General features: G+C 36.3%; 1 protein-coding gene across 8 annotated transcripts in view; it reads right to left on the reverse strand.

The window, feature by feature from the left end:
- The window catches only part of MARCHF7 (membrane associated ring-CH-type finger 7), a 69,347-nt gene that overhangs the window by 30,028 nt on the left and 11,984 nt on the right, over positions 1–27,335 (reverse strand). For all 8 annotated transcript variants that reach the window (XR_010322305.1, XR_010322304.1, XM_064287103.1 and 5 more), the window contains 5 exons: positions 20,147–20,311; positions 8,472–8,661; positions 7,553–7,717; positions 4,852–5,956; positions 1,512–1,681 (listed from right to left, as the gene is read on the reverse strand). Coding sequence is in view for 6 of the 8 variants with exons in the window: in XM_064287103.1 (XP_064143173.1) it covers positions 1,512–1,681; positions 4,852–5,956; positions 7,553–7,717; positions 8,472–8,661; positions 20,147–20,299 (1,783 nt within the window). In the remaining 2 variants the exon portion in view is untranslated. The remainder of the gene's footprint in view (positions 1–1,511; positions 1,682–4,851; positions 5,957–7,552; positions 7,718–8,471; positions 8,662–20,146; positions 20,312–27,335) is intronic.

Genomic DNA, 27,335 nt, shown 5'->3' on the forward strand with positions numbered 1-27,335 from the left:
AATCCAATCCTCATTTCTTTGTTCCTATTTTACTTGACCTGTTAACAGTTCCTGACTGGGTTGATAAGATCCTCCTTGAAAAATTTCCTTCTTTTGGTATGCATACTACTACACATGCCTAGTTTTCTTCCTACCTAACAGTAGGCTGCTCCTCAAATCTCCTCCTCTGCTCTAACATTTCTTTTGTATCTGCTCTCTCCTTAGGTGATCCTATTTAATCCCAAAACTTTGGATATTATTTATGTGCTCATGATTCCCAAAACTTTGAACCCTATAGTCTCCTGAAACACTAGGCTTGTCTAGCTAACTGCCTACTTGGTATTTCCATGTGGTTACCAAATAAGCAGATCAAATACAACGTGTTTTGTAAAACAAAACGATTCCCTATACCAAACCTGTTCCATTCTCAGTCCTTCTTATCTTAGTAACTAGCATCACCATTCACCTAGCTATTTAAAAAAAGTTTTTTTAATTGTTCTTTCTACCTCATTCCACCGTATCAAATCCATCGGTAAGTCTTACACAATCAACCTCAAAAGTAAATCAAAAATCCATCCATTTCCTCTTCCTCCACCACGTCCTAACCATCACCATCTCCTACAAGTACTACTTTCCTGCCCTCAAAGTCTTCCTGTCCACTTAGATAAAAATCTAAGCTTTGTATCTTAGCTTTAAAGTCTTATGAGTTAGCCTCTGCAAAACTCTGATCTCAACTGTATCACACCTCACTTCGCCTACACTGTGCAGCTCAGCTCCTCAAACACACCTATTTTACTCCCAACTTAAAGCCCTTGCACTAGTTGTTCCTTCTGCTAAAATGCTCTTCCCCCTCATTCTGGACTAGACAGCTACTTATCATTTCGCTCTTGGTTTAAACGTCATTACCTCAGCAAAACACTCCCTCAACACCCAAGAGCACCACAAGAGCAGGATCTTGTCTGTCTTATTCACCACTCTACTTCTCACATCTAGATCTATGACTGCTTCCTAATAGGCACTCAATGAAGGAATGAATCCTAATTTGATAAACGAGTCAACAACATTAGAGACAATCTTTCTCAAGGTCACACAGCTGGTAGGTAGACAAGTATACATTTCTCTGATGATACACAAAAACAAAAAACCAAACCTGTTGTCACAGAATCGATTCCGATTCATAGCGACCCTATAAGACACAGCAGAACTGTCCCATAGGGTTTCCAAGGAGTGACTGGTGGATTTAAATTGTATGCTTTCTGGTTAGCAGCTGAGCTCTTAACTACTGTGGCACCAGGGCTCCAACCAATCACAAATTATAATTGTATTACACATGTATGAAAAACTAAGAAGTTGTTGGTTAAATGAAATATAAGAAACATTGTTATAAATTAAATTTATAGTGCATCTGTTCGATTTAAAAAATGATTAAGACAAGACTAAATTCAGCAATCAATAAACAATCACAAAACTATTAACTAAAATGCACACATTCATCTCTTGGAAAAGTTCCGAATAGAAAAGGTAAATCTTACCAGAGTTAATTTTGGCCTGTAACCACTTTTTCATACACTCTTGGTGGACATACTGCAAACTTCCTGTGCATTTGCATGGTTCTATCAGCAAGTTAGATGATGATGCAGCTGCCATCTGACAAATTCTACATAAGTCACCTTCTTCTTCTTCAGAGTCTTCTAGAAGAAGGCTGGAAAAGAGGGCATATTTCCCAAACACAGCTATCTTAACTCATCCCAGTTGATTATTTCCAGTCATACATAATCCCAAACAATATCTCTTTTTTTACTACTTCAACTCATATTCTTGCCAGGTGGAAAAAAAAAAAACAGTAATAGTCATAAACAACAGCAGCAACAATCACCATGAAACATGTTTCATTAAGGATGAAAGTTACAGTAAATATTTTAACCTCCACCCTCTGAAAAAAAAAAAAAAATCAAACCCACTGCCATTAAGTAAATTCCTACTCATAGCGACACAGCAGGATAAAGTAAAACTGCCCCGCAGGGTTTCCAAGGCTATAAATCTTTACGAAAGCAGATTGCCACATCTTTCTCCTGAGGAGCAGTTGGTGGGTTTGGACCGCCAATCTTTCAGTTAACAGCCAAGCACTTAACCACTGCACCACCAGGACTCCTTTACTTATCTTCAAATTATTTAAGTAATTTTGTCTTTGATACCCCAGTTTAAGTTGTAGATTCCTCACAATCGCTTTACAAGTATGCTTAAGAGATTTTAATTTCTTCAGTATGACAGACTACTTCAGGTCCAAAAGTGTAAGAATAATGTACTTATATACTCATAACTTTTGCCCCTCCACCCCCCCAAAATTAGCCAATTTCAATTAAACAGATACTGATTTGTGATTTTTCATTTGTATGTTATAAAAAAGCTAATTTCCCATGTTTACACTGACAAGCTTTTTGAATTACAACACAGTAAAAAAACAAAAAAAGTAGATTTTTAAGTTTTCCATTCTTCTTGCCCCAGCAATCTATTAAATAATCCTGATTGTTTTTTTAAGGGTAGGCTTTTAAAGAATGAGCCACTTTCCAATAACCTATGGCTCCTATTTAATAGGCCAACATGTACTGCTTAAGTGCAAAATAATAGTTATATAATAAGTAATTTTTCTCTAAAATCCCTATTGCCTTAGCTCACTGCTGACATGAAATAGGTACTCAGTAAATTAATGATACTGAATGCTGAACTGTCACTAAAATACAATTGGGACTATATGGGTTCCTAAATCAATTTAAGAAACACTCTTGTAATCCATTCCTCTGTGTATACAACTGTTGGGTGAGTTTCATGCCCTGGTGTAATCAGAGACATGGCCTCAAGCTTAAGTGTTCTGCAAGGCTGAAAACATGGTATTTATGTTTTGTCTTTAATTTTCTCCCCTTCATAGTCTGTTGTTTTTTACTTAAAAAATCCAGTTTTTCTTTTAACACTCTGATTAACTGTAGAGTGTCTTACGTGCTTAATATATGAGACACAAACACACTAACACTCCTGCCATAATAATCATAAATGCTGCTTTTTAAACCAGGCAGGATAATGAAAACAAAAAAACTTGTTGCTGTGGAGCTGATTCCGACTCATGGCAACCCCATGTGTTACAGAATAGAACTGCTCCATAGTGTTTTCTTGGCTGTAATCTTTACAGAAGCAGATCACCAGGTCTTTCTTCCATGGCACTGCTGGGTGGGTTCAAATTGCCAACCCTTAGGTTAGTAGTTGAGCACAAACCATTTGTACCAGACAAGGTAGTGCTGGGTTAACCTGTTTGTCTCTGGAGATCACTAAACCAATGCTTTGCCTTCTATTTATACTGCTGCATTCAAATTAACCTAACTTTGAGAGCAAGACACCTAATAGTTACTATACTTCTCACCAGATGTGCTTGCAATCAGAGGAAGTTGCCATAATCAACTGGTGCAAAAGCTAACAGTACCAAAGTAGAATAAATCTCTTTCTACAAGAACATAATCTATAAGTTTTAAAAGCAGGAAGAGAACAGTTAAATGGTCCAACTTGTCCTACATGAGGAACAACGGGAGTACAGCAAGCAGGCCAATGTCTAACATCTCAGGAAGAGTGTAAAGCTCCCTTTATCACCAGAGTTGGATTTGAATGCATTTCTTGTTACAGCACAAAAACTCTACAATGGCAGTAACAACAATGCTTCCAAACAACTCTAATACATGAGACCTTTATGCAAAAGAAAAAATAAAAAACCACCAGAACCTTTGCTTTATATAAGCCTTTTCTTCCTATTATTTCACATGTACTATCTCATCCCATTTTAACATAAAAACTATTTTAATAGATGAAAAACTAAGTAACAAGGCCTTATAAGATGATAAAATTAACGGTCAAGTTGGGACTAAAACCTCTGGTCTTTTCATTCTTACCAGTGGTCTTTGGAATTTTCAATTCTACAAAGGATTTCATTTTACATAAAAAGGTTCTAAGCCCTGAATTTAAACTGTTATTTCTGTCAAAGTGAAATATATTCCTACTATATAAAGAATATTCAGTATGCACTTGGACGTCCAAATCAAGATACGCCCTGTTAACTCAGAACTGAAGCCACTCCTGAAGTCCACCTTTCAAAGATCAGACAGGCCTATAAAACAATCACACATGTGAGGAACATGCTCCTTAGTTCAATCAAGTATACATGAGACCAAATGGGCAACACCTACTGAAAGCAAAGACAAGAAGACAGGAAGGGACAGAAGTGGACAAATGGATATGTTGAACCTGGGATGGAAAGGGATAGTGCTGACACACTGCAGGCATTGCAACCAATGTCGCAAAAACAATTTGCGTATAAATTTTTTAACGAGAAACTAATTTGCACTGTAAACTTTTACCTAAAGCACAATAAAAAGTAAAATAATTAATTTCTGCATCTTAGTTCACTTAACTGCAAAAAAGATTTTCAGTGGGAAATACGAGTTCACTTACGTAGATAAATCATCTCAGTAAAGGATAAGACAGATTGTCTTGACTATCCATGGCCATCTGGGCCCTCTTACCAATGTCAATTACCAGTAATCTATCAAGGAATAGGGCAAGAAATTAAGACTTTTGTCTTTGTGTATGCATGCAGCCAAAACTGGATGAAAATCACCTTTAGACTATTTCTTGATGCCATCCACTACCTCAATGCCTAACTCCTTTAATGTCCATCCATTTACCTAAGAGAGAGAACCTAACATCTTACTGGATGTAAATTTTAAGGAAAGAATTTTTAGATATCAATGTTATTAGAAGGCATTTTAGAAATACGTTTTTTTCTCCAACCTGCTCTTTCTTTATGGGTTTAAGACAGGTGTTTGAATTTACCTCTCTTTTATTTTCTGTAGTCTTTCTGGATCTCTTGAAGGTGCACTTTTGGTTTTATCACTTTTTCCATCAGATGAATTCCAACCGGAAGGGATAATATCTACAGTAATCATGACATTGTCAGTCAAATGACTTCCAAGTGCTGGGGGGACTGCAAATCTGAATAAAGAACCAGGAAGAACCCCAGTTATTCCTGCATTTCTTCCACTGTGAGCTGAATCTGATGTAGAGCCACCTGTGGCAGCACTGCCTGATGCTGCAGATGCTTGTGGTCGGCTGGCAGCAGCCCCAAGGGAATCATTCTGCGCTTCAAGGTGAACCACTTCATTAGCTTCTCTTCTAAAAATATGAGATCTAGATGGTATATCAGAGGCTGATATCCTTGAAGATTCGTCTCTTCCTTCTCGCCTCCTTCTAGAGAACAAGGGTGTGCATCTATTTCTAAGTGAGGAAGATAACCATGGTCCTGTATTTCTAGCTTCAGACTCTTGGTTAAAATTTTCTGAATCTGGTTCAGAGCTATGATTTTGACCAAGAGATGACAAACCCCATCTTCGCCTAAGAAATCGAAATCCCTGAGATGTTTCAGATCCCCTATTATCTGGAACTTCAGAACTTGATGCTGCATTACTACGAGACTGTGAAGATGTCAAGACTCTAGGAGAAATATAAGAATTCTCAGAACTTAATGATCTTGTATTCAAGGAATCCTGACTAGATCTCCGTGAAAAAAAAGTAGATGACATACTAGAAGCTATGCGTGACAGCAATCTCCTGGTCGTACGCCTTCCTTCATTGTCAGAAGATTCTTGAAATGATCTTTGAGATGAAGCAACCCTTTCTGAACTGCTTATGGTCGGGCTATCACCTCTATTTGAAATATAAGAAAATCCAGGCTGTGTACTGCTTTGAGGAGGTTCCAATTCTCTTTGAGAAAAGTTTGATCTTAAAGAACTTCTGCTACAGTCCCTAGGACACGGTACGGACTGATGTTCAGAAGGCAGTTGATGGTTTGTGGATGATGTATTCAACTGTAAAGTGCTCAGTGAGTTCTCTTTTGGTCTCGCTCCCTGTGAATACGAAGAAGGAACTCTGTCTTGAACATCTATTTTTGAGAGGAAGGAAAGATAACCAATTACATGAAATAATCTGAGTATTATTAAACTTACATTTATTAATTACTAATTACTGCCAAAATGAAACACTGGATTCAAACTCAATACTGCTATAATTACACAGCTTAACTATTGTTACAGAAAAACAAAACAAAAATAAATGTATTTCTTTTCCTATTGTTAAAATCCAACACTGCTTGTGTAAAGTCAACATTAAAATCAAACCCATTGCCATCAGGTCAATTCCGACTCATAGGGACCCTACAGGACAGAGTAGAACCATCCCGTAGGGTTCCCAAGGAGCTGCTGGTGGATTCGAACTGCCGATCTTTGGTTACCAGCCAGGCTCTTAACCACTACACGCCACCAGGGTTCCAAAGTCAATATTAGAAATTTTAAAGAAATAAAGTTTTCAGTTTATGAGTGGTTTTACAAATACTTAACATCAATATACCAACTTGATAAAGGTAAAACAGTTGAATTTATTAATCTAAAAGTTATTTCATGTAAATATCCTTATTACCCTTGTAATTTTATGACAAAGCTTGCTAAGAGCTAAAAATTTCTCAAATCTTTTCTTTCATGTTAATAGCAGTGATTCTTATCCCTGGTTACTCATCAGATACACCTTTACTTTTTAATACTGGCCAGGAGCTTTTGGGCATTTTCATTTTTTAAAGTACAATACTAATGGTTCTAATCTTCACATGCGATAAGAAACACTACAGCATTCCTTTGTCAAAAACACTCATCCATACACAGAGTGTAAAAGCTACATTGCTGCTATGCTAATACATGGAGTCTCAGGACAAATTGTTATGAACTAAGTCAATTCTATCCTGTACCTTCATACTAAAAACCTACATGTTACTGATGCTGTTCACTCAAGTTCCTCCAAACAAACCCAAGCAAATAAAAAAGATAATCACATTTGTCTTAAATAAAACAGTCTTCCCCTAATTATTCAAAATAGCCTGTCTTTAAAAACAAAATGTATTTCCTTTCACCCAAACTCCACTTCTGCCTTCTATTTTTGTAAACTTCAATTAACATTTTTTTCTTTAGCTGCTTAGTATGATTATTTCATAGTATTTATTTTTGAAAAGCCTAAGCCTATGGACACTGACAAAAATAGTGTGGGTCTTTATTTCAATTCAATGAAAATAAAGGCACATTCATGTTATAGTAAGGTAATCCTAATATTTATGCCTTAAAATGATGAATTCAATCTTTAGTTATTTTTGTTATTTATTATTTAACAGTAAATTATTAGATTACGTAAAACAGATTATATTTAAGTATTCAAGAATTATCTAGTACACTTTATGAAATAAACATTCTTAAAAGGAAAAATGCATGAAAAAATTTTAAAGGCAGACAGAGTCTGGATATTCACATATATCTAATTTTAAATTGGTTATATATTTTAAAACAAAATAAAGTACTAGGAGACATAGTAAGCTATTCTGGAACCTTTGTAACGAAATAAGTTCACTTCATTTATTTCTTGGCACTGTTAGTAACATATATACACAAGACACTTTAAGATTAAATAAGCTATAGATAAAAATACAGTTCATACATACATGATGAAGTTGTAAAATCAGCACTTCTGTGGCTATAATCCATAAGATTACTAATGGAGGAATCTGCTCTCCTCTCCAAATCTCTCCTCTCTCTCAAGTCAGTTCCAAATGATCCAAGTACCATTGATGAAGATCTGGGAACTTGACTATGTCTCCAGGAAGGATCTTAAAATAATTGAAGAGGTTTTAACTCAGAGAGAGTGTTCCAGGTTTCTGATGACAACAAATCTCCAAAAATAAGAGGACGGCTATTATTATTTATTATGGAAATTACCATAGATTAAATGGTTGCAATCAAGAGTGAAATCCAGCAAAACAAAAAATTATTCACTAATGAACTAATCAAATACAATTATTTCCTATTAAAAAACATTCTTCTCTGCCTAACAGTAAAATCTGCTTCAATGATATCAGTATCTTAGTTGTGCCCCGTAACATCTGACCATACAATGTAAGTATGATGTGAAATGATTACAGATCAGGGCAGAGTATCCAAACTTTCCGAAAATAAGTATCAATATACCACAATATCAACCATTTATAAAAGACATGTTTAGGAAATGTTTTTAACATATATCAGATCTGGCTTTCTGAGTAAAAATTTAAAAATCTCTTATAATAACCAGTAGAATACATGTCTTTTTTAACATTTTGATTACTATACATAAGCTATTCTAATTAAAATCTGCTAATATCCTGTTTGAGGACATCTGTACCACATTTAGAACAAAAACTAAATTGGTAAGTCAGCACTAACTTAAAGTAAGATTTTGGACACTCCACTACATTTCTCGTCCCGTCTTACATGCACTCTACTTGTTAACCCAAACCTAAGAACTATGCTACTTCTTGGGAAAAGGGCTTTAGTCCGAAATTCATGTATACTGTCTCTCACAAATATGTATACATTGTCTCTTACCTGACACTGCATTTAAACCATTTCCAACATTTCTCCCAGCTGAGGTAGACGTACAGTTTGTACAAGAAAGTTTAGGCCTTTTTGAATCATGATCCTGTTGCTGGTTTTGCAATCTTGAGCGTGCTCCCTGAGTGATCTCAGATTCATTATACCATGTAGAATGAAATGGCGATGCAGATGCTGATGTAGACTGAAGGTTTAAAAATAAATAAATAAAAGAATAAAATGCTAACATTCAATATTAAATTTAATCTATAATGCTCTAATAATTTCCCAAGGACCATTCATTTCTCAGAAGGACCAATTTTTCTACCAGGTAGGTTTTTCTCCTAGTCTTAGTTCCCTTTTACCTACGTATCCCTTTATACGTTACTATATTTGTACTTTGCTTGGCTATCAATCTGGTTTAGACTACGTCCTTTAGGTAACTGTACGTGGAAACCCGGGGTGGTACAAGCAGTTACGTACTTGGCTACTAAGTGAAAAGCTGGCAGTTCCAATCCACTCAGGGGTATCTCAGAAGAAAGGTCTAAGCAATTTACTTCTGAAAGACCACGGCTATTAAAAATCTTATGGAGTGCAGTTCTACTCTGAACATGGGGTCGTCATGAATCAAAATTGACTCAGCAACCAGTTGCTATTGCAACTGTATACAAACACTAGATTATGAAACACTGAAGAGCAAAAACTTTATCATCATTTTGCTTTACTGGTTTAATATTTCAACCTCATGAAGAACTTGTTTCCTATTTTTAGAGGGGAAGAGAACATTGAGAACAGCACTAACATATAAACTGATTGTGAAAACCCTACTATGAAAATGAAATTTAACAAGTAATAAAAAAATTTATCCTCACTCTGATGCCTGTTCTCAGGAATAGCTACACAACACTACAAAGGTATGTTTAAAAACAAAAATTCCTAACATTTGGAATTTCTTCATTAGTGAACCAAGAAAAAAATCAAAACAATAGTTTAAAAACTCCCTGCTCATGGTTTCCCCTTTAAACATATAAATACATGTATATCAAAAAAGCACTCATAACACAACAGTCACTCACAATGCTCAAACTATTTTACTTCTTCTTAATTCTTTAGTTTACTCAATGTAATGTATATAGGAGGAGGAAATAATGTTTTTCTTAAACATACAGGTTTAAATAACAGGAATATAATATTTCAACCACAATTTTTGAAACTTTGCCTTCATTGCAAAGCTCTTAACTGGACATATACACATTGAAACTAAGAAAGACACATTTGGCATATAATCTCTAAGTTGCTTAAAGACGCTAAGGATCCCTAAAATAAAAGACACTGAAAAATATTTTCAAATTATGCTGCCATGTAATTAAAGTATGTGGTAAACAGTTTATTATATTAAAGAGGTGTTATTTTGCTTAACGAAAAGAGAATGCATCATGAGCCATAAATTCACTCTATTTTAATCTAATAATCATAGGATAAACATGACAGCACAAATATGTACTCCTTCAAAGAGCTCTAGAGTACAGGCAACAAATAATAATATAATAGAAAGTATGCTTTAAGTTTTCCAGAAAATAAAGAGCCTAACTAGGTCTGAGGCAATCAAGGATGCAGAGAAGGTGACACTTGGGAGTTCATCAGGCAGGCAATGGATGAAGTATGAGTGGACAGTATGAAAAGATGTACAAACCATTCTACATGCAAATTCTTCTAAGGCATTACTAGTTACCCGATCTACTATGCTTCAATTATGAGAAGCATACTGCACGTACTCAGGAAATGGCAGTAGTTCGTGGGACCTTTGGTGATTAAACTTTACATATAGTATATATATCATACGGAAAAGCAGAAGACACAAGACCGGAAAAGCAGGAAAGGGATACATCAGAATGAAATACACAGCATTTCACCCATCCTCCGCTCAGAGAATATTTTGCTAGTTGAAACTGGCACTCTTCAGGTTAGCACAAATTGGGCCTCAAAACCAGACACCAAGTACACAGAGCCCCTATCAATGAACTAGAGTGAGCAAAAAAAAAAGGAATTCGTCAGGTATCATTATTAGGATATTAGGGATATTGCAAATGGTTAAACATCTAGCTGAAAGGTTTGAACTGATCCAGAGGTGCCTCAGAAGAGAGGCCTAGAAATCTGCTTCCAAAAGGCCATGCTGGAGAACAGTTTTATTCTGCACATGTGGGGTTGCTTTGGGTCAGAATCGACTCAACAGCAACCAACAACAACATTCTGCAGGCCAGTGGTTGTTAAGACCTTTGGATTTAGAGATGATCCCCGCCCCCCCAATTTAGATTGGAGGCTACACAGAATTTACTACTTTTCTTTTGACAAGTAGGACATCTAAACTAGTGAATCCCACCTAACCCTATACTCAGTTTTAAAACAGGCATTTTATACCCTCCCAAAACTTCAAGGATATAACCTCAGAATTAAATAGCAGCTATATATTATCCCAGAGACAGCAATGCTGATTATCATCAGTATATGGAAAGAATGTTTCGACCAGTTTTTCTGCTGGTTTAAGTTCAGAATCAAAGCTTTTCCTGCTTTCTACCAATCCAACTCTGTCATTGTTCAAATAACTTCATTCTAAAGCAATCAGGTTTTCCTTCTTCGGATCTTTTTTTTTAATAACAAATATTGAATTTATTTAACAATATAAAGTTAATTATGGTTGTTCAGAGCAATTATATTCTATACAACCACTGTGAATACTGAATTAGCAAATATTGATCCAATGCTCCTGGGGGAAATAAAAGCTTAGGTTCCTGTGAGCCTCTGTTCACATTTCTATACAGAATAGTAATGCAGCTAGAGTCCTACAAGAAACCAGTAAACAAGGATTAATCACTTTACTGTTTTAGAAAATAACTAAAATCTTACTTTTGATGCAGCTGCAGGATGTGTGATGGGACAGTGTGTGTGTGGTTATACCTCTCGACCTTGGCTTGTACCATGAAAACTAAGGGAGAGGTTGGTAGATTGTTGAAAACTTGCTCTTTCGTATAACCCTTTTCCTGTACAGCTCTGCATTAAAAAATTCTTCTACAGCCTCCTGATCTGCACGATCTGCCTTGCCAGCAAGTTTAATTTTTTCCCATCAGTATATCCTTTTGAAATGTAGAAACCAGCTAGTGCTAGCCAAGAAGGGTTTAACATTTTCCAGACCATGGGTAATGTGCCCGTAAAATTCTTTGACTTTTAGCCTCACAACAATACTATCCACTACACCTTTTTAAATTGGGTGTCTTCACATAAATTCACAAGTTTAGTCAACTTTTCCATCTTTCCCACAGCTTCATCACACACTATAGATGTTACTTTAGTAGTTCCGGAACAGTCTCATAAGTAAAAAAAAAAACCCATTGCCAACGAGTCAATTCTGACTCAGAGCGACCCCACAGGACAGAGTAGAACTTCCCCATAGGGTTTCCAAGGAGAGGCTGGTAGATTTGAACTGCCGACCTTTTGGGAAACAGCCACAGCTCTTAATTGCTACGCCACCAGGGCTCCAGTCTCATGAATATTGTTGTTTTTAGGTGTGTCATCGAGTCAGTTCCAACCCACAGTGACCCGACATACAAGAAAACGAAGCCTCATGAATAGATCGGTATAATTTCTTCAGGGCTCCTGCTTTTTCTGGGTGGACCATATTACTGATTCATTAACAACGAACTCACAGAAAACAGCACTATGTAACTCATGCCTGAATGAAGAGGGAAACCCTAGTGGCGTAGTGGTTAAGTGCTATGACTCCTAACCAATAGGGTCAGCAGTTCAAATCCACCAGGTGCTCCTTGGAAACCCTATGGGGCAGTTCTACTCTGTCCTATAGGGTTGCTATGAGTCAGAATCAACTGATGGCAACGGGTTTGGTTGTGGTTTTTTTCTAAATGAAGAAACCACTTTTTGCCGTAAAGTATATCACAGTCTTTTTTTGCTTAAGAACACCACACAGCACTTCAACTTGGGGGTCATTTTAAATAGCAAAGTCACCAACAAAAAGCACAAACACGCATAAAACATGGCACTGAACAGACTGCGAAAAGGACACCTGTTTACAGAATGAGAGCTAGAAAAAAGGCAAAGTCTTCTTGTTTGACGTCAGCTGGAAACACGCTTGTTCAGAGGCTCAAAATATTTTGCTCCCCTGCGCATGTCTGTGAAAGTGTCATATGAATATTGATTTTCAGGTTACGTATTCATTTTAGCAAGTAGGCAAATTTGTAAATATGGAATCACCAAATTGTACCTATTTTATCTCTTCTACTATCTAGAACTATTGGGAGCAAATAAAATCAGAGAATGATTCTGTCTTCAAAACATACTGCCATGCACATAAGATACTTAAGTAGTTTATTTTTATTTGCTTGTGCTTATTACTGCCCTTCCAAAATCTTTTCCAGTTACAACCTTGTTCATGTTTTTGTAACAGTTTTATTGAAATATAATTTACATAATCACATACTATACAAGTCATCCTTTTAAAGTGTACATTTCAGTTGTTTTCAGTACACTCAACCTTCATTATTCCTGGATTCCCTATTTATGGATTTGCCTGCTCACTAAAATTTTTGTGACCCCAAAATCAATACTCGTGACCATCTTTATGGTCATTAAAAAGCATGAGGTAAGGGCAAATACAAATTAGAAGAAAAAAAAAGGATATGTTTAATTCTTCCTATTGAAAAAAAGGGAAAAGCGCCCCCCAACTTCCATTTTTTTAGAGCATTTACTTTAGAGAACTTTTCACTGTAAATTCTTCCTCTGCCTCTTTGAGATGTATGTCAGTCTTTAAAGGTTAAGTAAGACTCTGGCCAATTTTACAAACCAAGAATGTTTCCTCAAGGGCATAAAGGCCATCTCTTTGAAATGTAATCACTCAAGGAAGACAGTACTGCTACCTCCAGGTTTTCCAGGAGGATAGGAACATAATTTGAGCTGGTGCTTGGCACCAGCTGAAATCCTACCTCCACCCGAAAAGACAAGAGAAATATCCTCCTTTCTTTGGATAAAGGCAATCAGGAAACACAGGTGGCTATTCTAATTACCAGGTAAATTTAGGATGAACTATGTATGACAAATGGTACTGTCAAGTTCTCTTATTTGACTAGTTTGACATGCCTGAAATGGGTATTATCTGCTTGGCCATAAAAAAAGAGTAAAATTCCCTTCTGTCTTTCCAATCTCTTTAATGGATTGTCTGTGGTGCACACCACATTCTGGTTTAATGCTTACTTATTCAATAATAAAACCGTTTTCTTCCTCTTCTACTTTTGTGGAGAGTTTGTCTGCGTTGGCAGATTTCGTTTTTAATTACGCTTACCAACAACCATTCAACACTCATGTTTCCAAGCTGAGGTCGAACATAGTGACTCTCTGCTTTCTTTTTTCAGCTCTCATCCTGTGAACAAGCATCCTTTTGTGGTCTATTCAGTGCCCTTTCTTGCATTTTTTGTGGTTTTCTGTTGGTAATTTTTCTGTTCAAAATCGCCCCCAAGCATAGTTCTGAAGTGATGTCTAGTGCTCGTAATACAAGACTGTGAGGTGCCTAAAGGAAAAAGCATGTGTTAAATAAGCTTTGCTCAGGTTTGCGTTATAGTGCTTTTTCCTTGACTTCAACGTTAATGAATCAACAACATATATTAATTTAAATAAAGCATCTTAAAATAGAAACACACATAAAACAAGGTTATATATTGACTGGTTGACAAAAATGTCACCAGATGCTCACAGGAACCTAACCCTGTGTTTCCTCTAAAGTTCAGTTTTCTCTCATTCAGTGTTCCCCGGCAACTTTACAGAACATACCTAGCGCAAATGACGAGAACTGGTTGCATATTCAGAATTGTGCAAACATCACACCGTCTAATTTTCCCAAAAGAAACACCATACCCATTTATCAGTCATTCTCCATCTTCCTCTCCCCCTTTAATCTACTTTATTTCTCTATGGATATGCCTATTCTAAACATTTGGAACTAGCTTCTTTCATTTAGCTCAAGACTTAAAGGCTCATCTATTTCGCAGCATGTGTCAGTACTTCACTTTTTATAGCTAAATAATATTTGACTGTATGAATGTACCACATTTTGCTTACCCATTTATTAGCTGATAGACATTTAGGCTGCTTTTACTTTTTGGCTATTATGAACAATGGTATAAAAAATGCTATGAATGTTTGTGTATAAGATTTTGTGTAGACGATGTTTTTAATTCTCTTGGGTATATATACCCAGGAGTTGAACTTCTTGAGGAACTGTTGAACAGTCTTCCAAAGTGGCTGTACTACTTACTTTACAATCCCACCAGCAATGTATGAGGGTTCCAATTTCTCCAAATCCTTACCAACACTTGTCATTATTTTATTATTATTTTTTTTTTTTAGCCATTCAAGTAGATATGAAGTGGTATTTCACTGTAGTTCTGAACATGTCCCTAATGATTGATGGTGTTAACCATCTTTCCATGCGCTTATCTGGCCATTTGTCTATCTTCTTTAAAAAAATGCTTATTCAAATCCTTGACTCAATTTAGTTCTCACATTTCTTTCAACAATGTTTTGTAGTTTTCAGTGTAACAAGTCCTATACTTTTTGTTGTTAAATTTATTCCTAAGTTATTTTTTTCTTCCTGATGATATAAATGGAGTTGTTTTCTTCATTTTTGGATTATTCATTGCTAACATACAGAATACAATTGATTTCTGTACGCTGATCTTGCATCCTGCAATATTGCTGAACATGTCCTACATAGCTCTAATAGTTTTTTGTTGTTGTTGTTTACTTCATCTTTATTCTCTAAATTCTATTTGTATACCTTCAAACAACCAAACTGTTTATAGGAACTGTAAGAGAAATAAAATCACCTCGTATTTTCCACGCCACAAATAAGAGATTAGATTTCGGTTAATTAGTCTTATCAATCTAGTTGTATTTGCAAAAAGGCTTCCAGAATATTGACAATCAAATGAAGCTAAGAAATGAGTGAAAAGTTAAATATTCATTTGAGTTTCACGGAGTTCTCTTTCTTTCATCTACAAAATGTCCAGCCTTTACCCAGAAGAGACTGGGCTCCTGGAGCAAGCAACATTTCCCAGGAGTTACTTTCAACTCAAAAGGCTATCTAGTGAGTGAATTGTATGGTATGCAAATTATATCTCAATAAAGCTGCTATTAAAAAAAAAAATCTTTCTAGCTGTTCTAATGAGTTTCTTTCTGTGGCCCTTTGCCTTGGTTCTTTAGAAAAACAGTGGGAGAGACTTTTTCTCTAAGCCCTGAGGAATTACCTTTACCCTAGCTTTCTACCCCACAGAGTTTGTTACTTTTGATTGACATTTCCTGGGTAAGCTGTAAACAACTGGATGGTTTAATAATTTTGGTCTGGCCCGGGCTGCAGCCTGCCCTGTAACTGACTGGTTTATTACACATCTTGCAGGGATTGGTCAGTATACTAATGCAGATGAAGTGCCTATAGTGTCCTATGAGTCCTATGCAAATGAGGTGACTGTGGCCAACCAACAGGGGGATTGGTCAGTTTCTGGCCCTCCCTGAAACTGTTACAGAAAAATATACAAAAGTAACATAAAAAATTACATATTCACAGAAAACTACCAAATTTTAACTTTAACAGTATGAATTACAGGGATTATATTTTCGTTTCAAAATTATCTAAAATTTTACTTACTGTCACCAAACAGGTAAGAATTTCATTCAAATTTTAACAAAAATTCAAAGATGAGTAACAAATATAAGAAAGATTATTAACAGATGCAGCCCCAGCTTTTAAAGGGCCAAGAACAAAAAGTTATTTAGGAAATCAATTGTTTGGAACTGAGAATCTGCATTTCCCCAAAGAAACAAGGCTATCCAGAAGTCTTGGATTCTTACAGCTCAAGAATATTACATACTAACCATGTGACTGGGAGTAAATTACTTAATTTTTCCAGATTTCAGATTCTTGATTTATGAAATGACACAAATATATGCCCTGCTTAAGTAAAATTAAAAGTGAAAAATGTTCTACAATATGTCAAGCTGTGAATGTAAAAGCTTCAGCAATTTTTAAGAAATGTTCCCTCCATATTTAAAGGTTCTTTGGACCGCTGGTGGTGCAGTGGTTGAGAGCTATGGCAAGCTATGGCTGCTAAACAAAAGGTTGACAGTTCGAATCTACCAGTGGCTCCTTGGATACTCTATGGGGCAGTTCTACTCTGTCCTATAGGGTCACTATGAGTTGGAATCAACGCCAATGGGATCACTCATTATAGGGTCAGGAAATGATAGTAACAGTATCAATAGCAATCACAATTATTTGTATTTGTTGTTAGGTGCCGTTGAGTCAGTTCCAACTCACAGTGACCCTACGTACCAGGGAACAAAACGCTGCCTGGTCCTGTGCCATCCTTCACTATCATTGTTATGCTTGAGCCCGTTGTTGCAGTCACTGTGTCAATCCATCTCATTGAGGATCTTCCTCTTTTCTGCTGACCCTGTACTTTATCAAGCATGATGGCCTTCTCTAGGGACTGATCCCTCCTGACAACATGTCCAAAGTATGTAAGACACAGTCTCACCACCCTTGCTTTTAAGGAGCATTCTGGTTGTACTTCCAAGACAGACCTATTTGTTCTTTTGGCAGTCCATGGTATATTCAATATTTTTCGCCAACACCACAATTCAAAGGCATCAATTCTCCTTCAGTCTTCCATGTTCACATGCATATAATGCAACTGAAAATACCATGGTGTGGGTCAGGCGCACTTTAGTCTTCAAGATGACATCTTTGCTTTTCAGCACTTTAAAGAGGTCCTTTGCAGCAGATTTGCCCAATGCAATTTATAATTGGTTAACAACATCTAAACCCTTAGTAAGGAGTCCTAGGGGCGCAGTGGTTAAGCACTCGGCTAACTGAAAGGTTGGCGGTTCAAACCCACCACCTACTCCATGGGAGAAAGACATGGCCGTCTGCTTCTGCGTAAAGATTACACCCTTGTAATCTGTGGGGTAGAACTCTGTGACAGTTCTTCTCTGTCCTCTAGGGTCGCTATCTGTAGGAATCAACTTGACAGCAATCAGTTAAACCTTTATTATATGCTAAGCAGGGCTGTTCTAGGTGTTCTGCAATTATTATTACTCTTAATCATAACAATAATGGTACAAGAAAAGTACCACTGCCACCATTTGACAGACAAGGAAACAGAAATAAAATACATTGCTCAACATCATATAGCTGTTAGATGAACCAGGATTTCAGCTTCGGTAGTCTGATTCAGAACCCATGGTTTTAACCACTCTGTTTTAAAATTCAACATTTATAAAATGTTATCAAAGCTTATTTCAGTAATTTTACAGAAAAATGGGAATGCAGGTATTCTAATCCGTGAACCAGTAAGATTAAAGACAAAAGCAAGGACATAAAAGTGGATTCCACGAATGGTCAAGTATGGCAGTTTACATTACAAACTATATGTTTCTTCTCCTTATGGCTATTCATAGAGCAGATTTACTTTTAATCAGGTCACAAATGAAGCAGTACAAAGTAACGTAAATATTAATGAAAAGTATATGTTAAAGAACACAGGAATTTCAGTTTCTAAAAAAAAACTACAAAGCAAAGCAGACAAGGAATAGTTCATTTATGACTGGAACTATTTCCATAACACATTAAAAAAAAAAAAGCCATTTAGAGCTACTTAAAAAAGCATTAAGGTGATTCCTAAGCTTCACAAAATTGATTAATCAATGAAGCTGAAAAAAACTATTCAGTTTGGCTTTTGGATATTTGAAAGCAATTTCTGAATTTATTTTACTTTGGTATTTAAACATATTAAAAAATTTGCAACAGAATGAATTCAATATTGATGGGTTACTACCACCTCCTCTTAGGTGTGGTCATCTCATAGTCATTAAAATATTATTTAAGTGATTTTTTTATGTCAGTATTTATTTAACTACCACAACAAAAAATGAGACTTTTGGAATAATCTATTACATTGATAAAAAGTGAAAAGGAATGGTTTGAAAAGAGTGATATTTTTAAATAAATGTCAATATATTTCTTAAGTATGTATGAGACATTTACAACCTAAAATATTATTATTAATACTATAACAATGATAATAAAAACAAATGCAGCAGCAGCTAACATTTTTCTAGTGCTTAACGTGTGTGGCACTGTTCTCATTCAATACATGAATTCATTTAACTCTATGAGGTAGGTGACATGGAAACTAAGACACGAAGAGGTTAAGCAATGTGCCCAGGTTCACAGAGCTAGTAAACGGTGGAGCAGAGTCCAGCCCAGGAAGTATAGTCTGATTTCAGAGTTTGTATTCCTCACAAATAATCTGTATGATAAATTTAGACAAAGACAGGTAGATACAGTTTTATAAAGACATAAATAATAGAAAAAAACAAAACAAAACACTGTGCCCTTTGTAAATCATAAATATTTAAGCTACAATATTCCTACAAAATGCAAAAAAGTGTATGACTCTGTACCTCTGGCAAGTGTACCTGTCTAGTAACAAAATAAAAAAATACAATATGAATCAATATTTAGAACAAGACCAAGGAAGTAGTTCATATAAAGTCAATTAAGAAGTGGGTATTAGAAGAATTGCAGAGAAATGGTATTTTTACTTAGATCTTTTTATGAATAGTTTATAAAATGCTCATTCCTGTACAGGAATATTTTTAAATGAGACTTTGTTATAAATCTAATGATATATAAATACTCAGACTCAAACAGAAATTAGAAATAATATTAATTTTCATAAGATTGTTTTAGATTCAGTTAACTTATCAGACATTTACAAACCAAATGTTATTTAATTAGCCAATAATGCAATGAATTTAAATTTAAAAGATGGACAACATAAATTGTATTACACCTACACATCAAGCCCCCTGAGCTTTGCACAATTTTATATTACAACCATTGTGTTACAACATAAGAAATAATTAAAAAAATCAGTCAACATGCTGTTGGTCCTAAGGAAGATTAGCTACATAGTTAATCAAAATTAGCATTGTTAGCTGGTGGGCGAATCAGTGTACACTGGTTATTAACAATAAAACCCAAAATTCATCTAAAAACTATCAGCGATGTACCTTCACAAAAGGACAGCCTATTAGTTTATAATCACCCACCATTAAAAGCAAAATGTTTAGAAGTCAGGTTCTCAAGGAAATGTACTTAACAGCAATCATTATTCCATCACTGCTTTGTGTATATGCAGAGAAAAGCCAGATGAAAAAGTACAATGTGAGAGAAAAGGATGCAGTTTTTGGTTTTTCGGAAAGTCTTCCACAGTGACTAGTTTAGTCAAATATATACTTAAACTGATATATTTGAAAAGTATGATGATTTTATACAAGGCCACAAGCACCTATCTTTAATTCTGAAATTCAGAAAGTTAAGTTTTTTCATGAATATCATGCAAATGCGTTTGGTGGTAAAATCTGACCTCAACTGACATGCAACTAAGTCTTTATGGACTTGGGGTGAACAGTCACTCATTTTGCTGCAGGAATATCAACATGTTTGATTGCAGAATGCCTTAGCTGAGAGTTTTACAGGTTACTTTTTAAAAAACGCAAAAAACACATGGCTGCAAGGGTTTTGAAAAAGAGGGACTATGAATATACATTGCAAATTAAGATCTTACCTGATATTCAGAATCCAGTCTAAATGAAGAGTCTCTTGAGTGATAGGTATCATTTAAACTACTTCCTCTGCTTCCAGACATCATCCTGCCACTTAAAGAGCTGGAGGGCTGAACAGAAATTCTTCTTGGGATCCTTGAAGGCTTAGACTCCATTCCTAAAATTTCCTGTGAAAGGCAAATTTTGATTAATTGCCTTTGGGAAAACATGCAAACCTTCAATTCTTAATCCTTCTTAATCATCTACTCAAATTAAGAATTAGCCATGCAAATTAGTTAACTATATCTGGCTTGGCAAGATATAAAACTTCACCATGTTGCCTCTATAAGGCAGAGGTCTGAAATCCATAAAAGGTTCTCTACTATTCATAAAATGAAACAAACACTTTAAAAGGGAACGAGGAACTTTGAGGTCTGTTTCCAAGCCTGGGTTCTTTTCCCTACCAAATTTTGTCTCTATATAGAATCCTACATGAATTTTGTCCGTGATTCTCTTGCTATTCTTAACTATTAATGTCCAATGTGTATACTCTGAGCATTAAAGATAATGTACTATTCGCATACCCCTCAACGCAACGTTTAAGTCGCTGGGTGGTGCCAACAGTTTGTGCTCTAATTAACCTACAGGTTGGCAGTTTGAACCCACCCAGCAGCACTGCAGAAGGCCTGGCAACCTCCTTTGGTAGATTCCAGCCAAGAACATCCTATACAGCAGCTCTACTCTGTAACACATGGGGTCACCATGAGTCAGAATCGATTTGACGGCAATGGGTATTCTATATATTCAACATAACATGATGTCCTGAGTAGTAAAAACAGTTAACGTGCTTAGCTGCTAACCAAAATGTTGGAGGTTCAAGTCTACCCAGATGTCCCTTGGAAGAAAAGCCCAGCGATCTACTTTTGAAAAATCAGCTACTAAAAACCCTGTAAAGCACAGTTCTACTCTGATTCATGTGGGGTCGCTGCGTGTCTAAATGGACCTGATGGCAACGAGTATTCTATATATTGAACAAACATGGAGTTCTGCGTGGTAAAAACAGTTAACGTGCTTAGCTGTTAACCAAAATGGTCAAGGTTCAAGTCCACCCAGAGGCTCCTCGGAAGAAAAGTCTGGCAATCTACTTCTGAAAAATCAGCTACTAAAAGCCCTATGGAGCACAGTTCTACTCTGACACACGTGGGATCTCCATTAGTCTGAATCGACTCGATGGGCAACTGGTTTCAACACAACATGTGCTCAGAGGCCTTTGTATGTGCTTGGAAAGTTTATATATCCCCCATCCAATTCCTGGTTATTTTTGTAAACACTCTTTTTTTTTCTGTGTCCTTCCCCTTTGTACATACTTTTATTAAGACATCATATCACCTTATACTGTAATTTGTTTACCTATCTGCCCTTCTTTTGGACAGAACTACTTTACGTACAGGCAGCCCCTGACTTACAATGAACTGCAGTTATGACCATCTGCTTTTTTTATATGTATTAAAAAATATTTCTCAGTTTATATGTAATTTTCCAAGCCCCAAAGGCAAGTAAAGACAGGATTTATAAAGATACTGATAATAATAAAAGGCAAAAAAAAAAAAAGTATATTCAACTTATGTCAGAACCGACTTACAACAGTTGTTGGAATGGAACCCCAGCATAAGTTGGGGACTATCTATACTTTATCACAATTGTCTGGAATACAATAAGTGCTCAATAAGCAGAAGTTGAAATGTAATGTAAGGATGAATGCATTTTCCTTTTACTTCCCATTCTTATAAAATCTCTTAATTTGAAGTGCCATCAAGTTGGTTAGGTGCTGTCAAGTTGGTTCCAACTCATAGTGATGCCATGTACGACCTAACAAAACACTGCCTGGTCCTACACTATTCTCACAATTGTTGCTATGTTTGAGCTCATTATTGCAGCCACTGTGTCAATCCATCCTCTATTTTGCTCACCCTCTACTTTACCATGTGTCATGGATTGTGTCCCCCCAAATTATCTGTCAACTTGGCTAGGTCATGATTCCCTTGTATGATTGTACAACTGCCTACCATTTTATGTGCTGTAAATCCCATCACTATGACATAATAAGATGGATTAGTGGCAGTTATATTGATGAGGTCTACAAGATTAGACAGTGTCTTAAACCACTCTCTTTTGAGATATGAGAGAGAGAAGCGAGCAGACATGGGGACCTCGTGCCACCAAGAAAGCAGTGCTGGGAGCAGAGTGTGCCCTTTGGACCTGAGGTTCCGGCACTAAGATGCTCCCAGACAAAAGAAAGACTAATGACAAGGACTTTCCTCCAGAGCCCACAGAGAGAGAGAAAGCCTTCCCCTGGAGCCAGTGCCCTAAATTCGGACTTCTAGCCTATTGGACTGTGAGAGAACAAGTTTCTTTGTTAAAGCCATCCACCTGTAGTATTTCTGTTATAGCAGCACTAGATGACCAAGACACCAAGCATGATGCCCTTCTCCAGGGACTGGTCCCTACTGATAACATGACCAAAGTACAAGAGACAAAGTCTCGTCATCCTCACATCTAAGGAGCATTGTGGCTGTACTTCTTGCAAGACCCATTTGTTCATTCTTCTGGTAGTCCATGGTACAGTCACTATTCGTTGCCAACACCATTAATTCAAAGGCATCAGTTCTTCAGTCTTCCTTATTCATTGTCCAGCTTTCGCATGCATATGAGAAGACTTAAAACACCATGGCTTGAGTCAGACACAACTTAGTCCTCAGAGTGCCATCTTTGCCTTTTAACGAAAGAGGTCTCTTGCAGTAGATCTGCCCAATGCAATACACTGTTTGATTTCTTGACTGCTGTGTCCATGGGCGCTGACTGTGGATCCAAGTAAAAATAGTACTAACTCATTGCCATTGAGTAGATTTCAACTTACAGCAACCTTACAGAGTAGAATTGCTCCAGAGGGTTTCCAAGGAGCAGCTGTGGATTCGAACCGCCAACTTTTTGGTTAGCAGCTGAGCTCTTAACCACTCCACTGTCAGGGCTCCCAAAATAGTAATAGTTAAAAATACATACATATATATATAGCAATAGTTGATATTGAGTATTATATGCCGAGCCAGTGGCAGGGGATTCTGTTTACTTACAGCTCATTTAATCTTCAAAACAACCCTCTTAGGTAGGTAACTATATTATCTCTACTTTAAACATATGAAAACTGGCACTGAGAGATTATGTAAGTCGAACAAGGTCACACAGCTGTGAAGTGTTTCCCATACGTTTTCAAAGTTTTTTTATAATATGGGAGAATGATCACAATATTTTAAGTGAAAAAGGCAATCTATAAAACTACACATGCAGTATGATTCTAATTATGCAAAAAAAAAAAAATGAAAGAGGAACTTGGAAGGAAATAAAGCAAATTTGACATATAAAATGTAGAATTGAGCAACGTCCCCTTTTATAAATGTTTTCTTCACTAGATATTCCCCATCCCACAACAAGAATAACTACTTGGTGCCTCACTTTTAACAAATAAAAACAGAATCCTACAATATGTAGTCTTTTGTGTCTGGCTTTATTTGCTCAAGATATTTATAAGATTTATCCATGTTGTTATATGTGCTTCTAGTAAACCACTCTAATGGGTTTACATGGTATTTCATTACATGAATGTACTCAATTTGCCCTTTTTATTATGAAGAAAGGACTTAGAATGAGGCCTCTAGATACCTGAAACACCACTTGATGTGAGAGTAGAAAGACGAGAAGTACAAAACAAAGTAGCAAATAGAAAGAAAGCAATAGGTACCACCATAATCTCTTCAACTTCTTCCACAGTCACAGACTTTGAAAGTCAAAATTCTATTGATTTCCTTATTATCTCAGTAGGGAACTGGAATTCAGACAAGTACAGATGCACATATTCAATCTAAAGCCTAGATTAGGTACATTTGCCTTATTAAAACATCCAAACGTAAACATTTAAGTTATCCCATTTTCAGCATGCATACTCATTAATTTATTGACTCAATTTTGGACTAATCAAATCTTTTGACCTTAAAGTTACTAAAAAAGAATTCCCTTTTATGTTTGCCTTATAAACATGGTATTAAGCGATGACAGAAAAAAAAAGTCAAAGAGAGCAAAAACCAAAAAAGACATGGTCTACATATACTATAGTGGAAAACCCTGGTGGCACAGTGATTAAGAGCTACGGCTGCTAACCAAAAGGTTGGCAGCTAGATTCCACCAGGCACTCCTTGGAAACCTTATGGAGCAGTTCTACTCTGTTCTACAGGGATGCTATGAGTCAGAATCGACTGGACGACAATGGGTTTGGTTTTCGGTTTTATGCTGTAGTGGGAGGTATACGACAAAAAAAAAAAAGACACTAAATTAATAAAAAAAAGTTTTAACCATGAAAAGAAAAGAAGGCCACGGAAAGCGAGAGATTTCAATATATATTTGGAAAATAGAAACCTGGAGAGGTAGAACAATTCATCAGAGAGGATGAAGCTAACTATATACACCCTCGGTACCTAGAAAGGTAGGACTGGAAGCAAAGCATCTGGCCTTATAGCACCCTAGAAAATGGACTTGGAAGGAGAAGATGCCATAAAAAGGGATGGTCTATGGGACTGAAAAAAGAGTTGTTAAATTAAAATCTGTATTTGGAGCAGTAGAACCCCAGATTCTTCCCCTAGCTCTATCTCCCCAAAGACAGGATATTTATTCTCTGGAAAATCAGAATCTCACTGGCAACTTTTCTCCCCTAAATGTACAATCATCTCAGGAGAGGGGAGCTAGGGAGAATGATAGATAGAAGGAATATTGTAAAATCTATATACTTAATGTTGAGACCTAAAGACTCCCTTTCCTGGTTTGCTTTTACAATGCTGTCAAGAGACTAAGGTATTTTCCTTGGATCACCAAAGAACACCAGAGGTAAAATTTCTGGATACTGAGACTTGGAATGCCCTCAATTAAAAAGCTAGTTTGCCATTTGACCACCCTACCCTCCGACAAAGTCCATCAGTCTCCAAGAGTTTCTAATCAGCTTTTTAAGAGATTCCTCTGATAGACACCAAGGATCACTAGATACCCAAGAAAGGCCTTCAATATGAAAGACCAAAACAACCAACCAAAAAAAAAAAAAAAGGAACCTAGAAAAAGCAGATTATCCCCTAAAGGATGAAAAAACATTCATTCATAAAATAAGGACCAGATGTTTGACAATGCAGAGTACAATAAAGAACCATGGAAATTCACAAAGTGATACACTGAAATAAACTCAACATAGGAACTGGGACAAAGTTGAGGAAACCTCCCAGAAAACAGGACAAAAAAGAAGTAGAAAATGTAACATGCAAAGAAAAGAACTGCCCAGGGCAATTATCATTTGACTATGGTTATTATTCAGCTCTGGTGGCACAGTAATTAAGATCTCGGCTGCTACCTACCAGTCCAGTCCTTCCTTGGAAACCTATGGGACAGTTCTACCCCTCCTATATGGTCACTGCAAGTCGGAATTGACTTGACGGTAACCAGTTTGGTTTTTCTGGTTATAGTTATTGAGAGAAGAAAGAAAGTAGAAAGGAAACTACCAAAGTACTAAGTTTTTTTTCCTAGAACTGAGGGACACAAATCTCCAGATAAGAGTACTCAGCAGGATCAAAGAAAAAAGACCAACATCATCCAAAATATATCATCTTGAAATTTCAGAAGACCAGAAATAAAGGAAAGATCTTAAGTGTCCAGGTGGAAAAATGGGTCAAAAACTAAGGAAAAGGAACTGGAAGAGCATTAAAACCTAAGATAATGAAGCAAAGCCCACAGTACTGAGAAAAAAATCTTAGCCTTGAATTCCAATCTAGCAACTAAGTGTGAGGTAGAGAACACAACATATTTTCAGACATGTAAGGTCTCCACAAAAACAACAAAAAACTTTAGGAAGCCAATCAGCATGCCCTAGGAAAATGAGAGTGTAAAGCATGAAAGAGCAAAACACAGAAACCAGGTAATAGTTACAAAGGAAAGGAGAATAGTATGAAGAAAGCATAGGGGGCAATCCAACCAAAATACAGTAAGACCACAAGACCACAATTAATGAAAGGAAAAGTTCTAAGGAGATAGAGAGAGAAACGGTTACATGGAAACATTTCATTGGCACCTGACAGAAATTATAATTGGGAACAAAAAGCTGAGTGTACAGGCCACAAAACAATTGTAAAAATTAATTTTTTTTTTTTAAACTCAGGGACAATAGTCATTCAAGAAAGTAGGCAAAATTTTGATTGGGTGAACTCTAATATTTACGAGCTAAATAATGTCAACACAGACTGCAAGGTGGATCAATTTTGCTACAAATATGGCGTGGGATGGAACTGGATGGAAGTAAATATGATAGCAATAAGGGAAAGACAACAGAAATATATTAAAAATCATGAAACAAGAGTATAAACACATCATTTAGAAACATGAAGGTTAAATCCTAGAAGACACAGCTGAAGAGTTGAGGGTAGCTTCCTTTGGAGAGTGGGATTGTGGTGAAGGGTGGGGCAAGAGTTTGCTGTTTTCTTTATAAGTTAAAAAACCAAACCAGTTGCCTCTGAATCAATTCTGACTCATGGCAACTCCATGTGTTTGTAAGTAGAGCTATGCTCCATAGTGTTTTCAAAAGCTGTGGTCTTTTGAATGTAGATCCAAACTCTCAACCTTTCAGTTAGTAGCTGAGCACTTTAGCAGTTTGCACTGCCCAGAAACTTTACTCATAAGTAGGATAACCATATTTCCCATGTTCCCAGAACAGTCCCAGTTTATGCCCCCCAAAAGTCCTAGTTTAGGTTCATTATACTGTGACAATTATTAATAGTACCTGTGTTGTCTCTCAAAAGTGTCCTGGTTTGGATGATAATGCATATAGTCATCTGACTTAGAAATCTTACTCATAAACCTTTTGTACCATCAGGTTTTCATAAACTATGTAAATATTTGGTATAAAAAATTTTTTTCATTAAAAAAATAGAGGTGAATTTTAAATTGCAAATTTAAAGAATAACATACATTTAGAGAAAGAATAGTAGAAAACATGGAAAAGCCCATAAATTATTCAACAACTAGGTTTGTTACTGTATCGAGAAAACTACAGAAATACTAAACAAGGGACTATATTTGTGATTTGAGGATTTTAAGCAGGGAGACGAAATGCTTTCTGAAAGATACAGG

The sequence above is a fragment of the Loxodonta africana genome, chromosome 6 (genome assembly GCF_030014295.1).
Source record: "Loxodonta africana isolate mLoxAfr1 chromosome 6, mLoxAfr1.hap2, whole genome shotgun sequence".
In the NCBI taxonomy this organism is placed as follows: domain Eukaryota; kingdom Metazoa; phylum Chordata; class Mammalia; order Proboscidea; family Elephantidae; genus Loxodonta; species Loxodonta africana.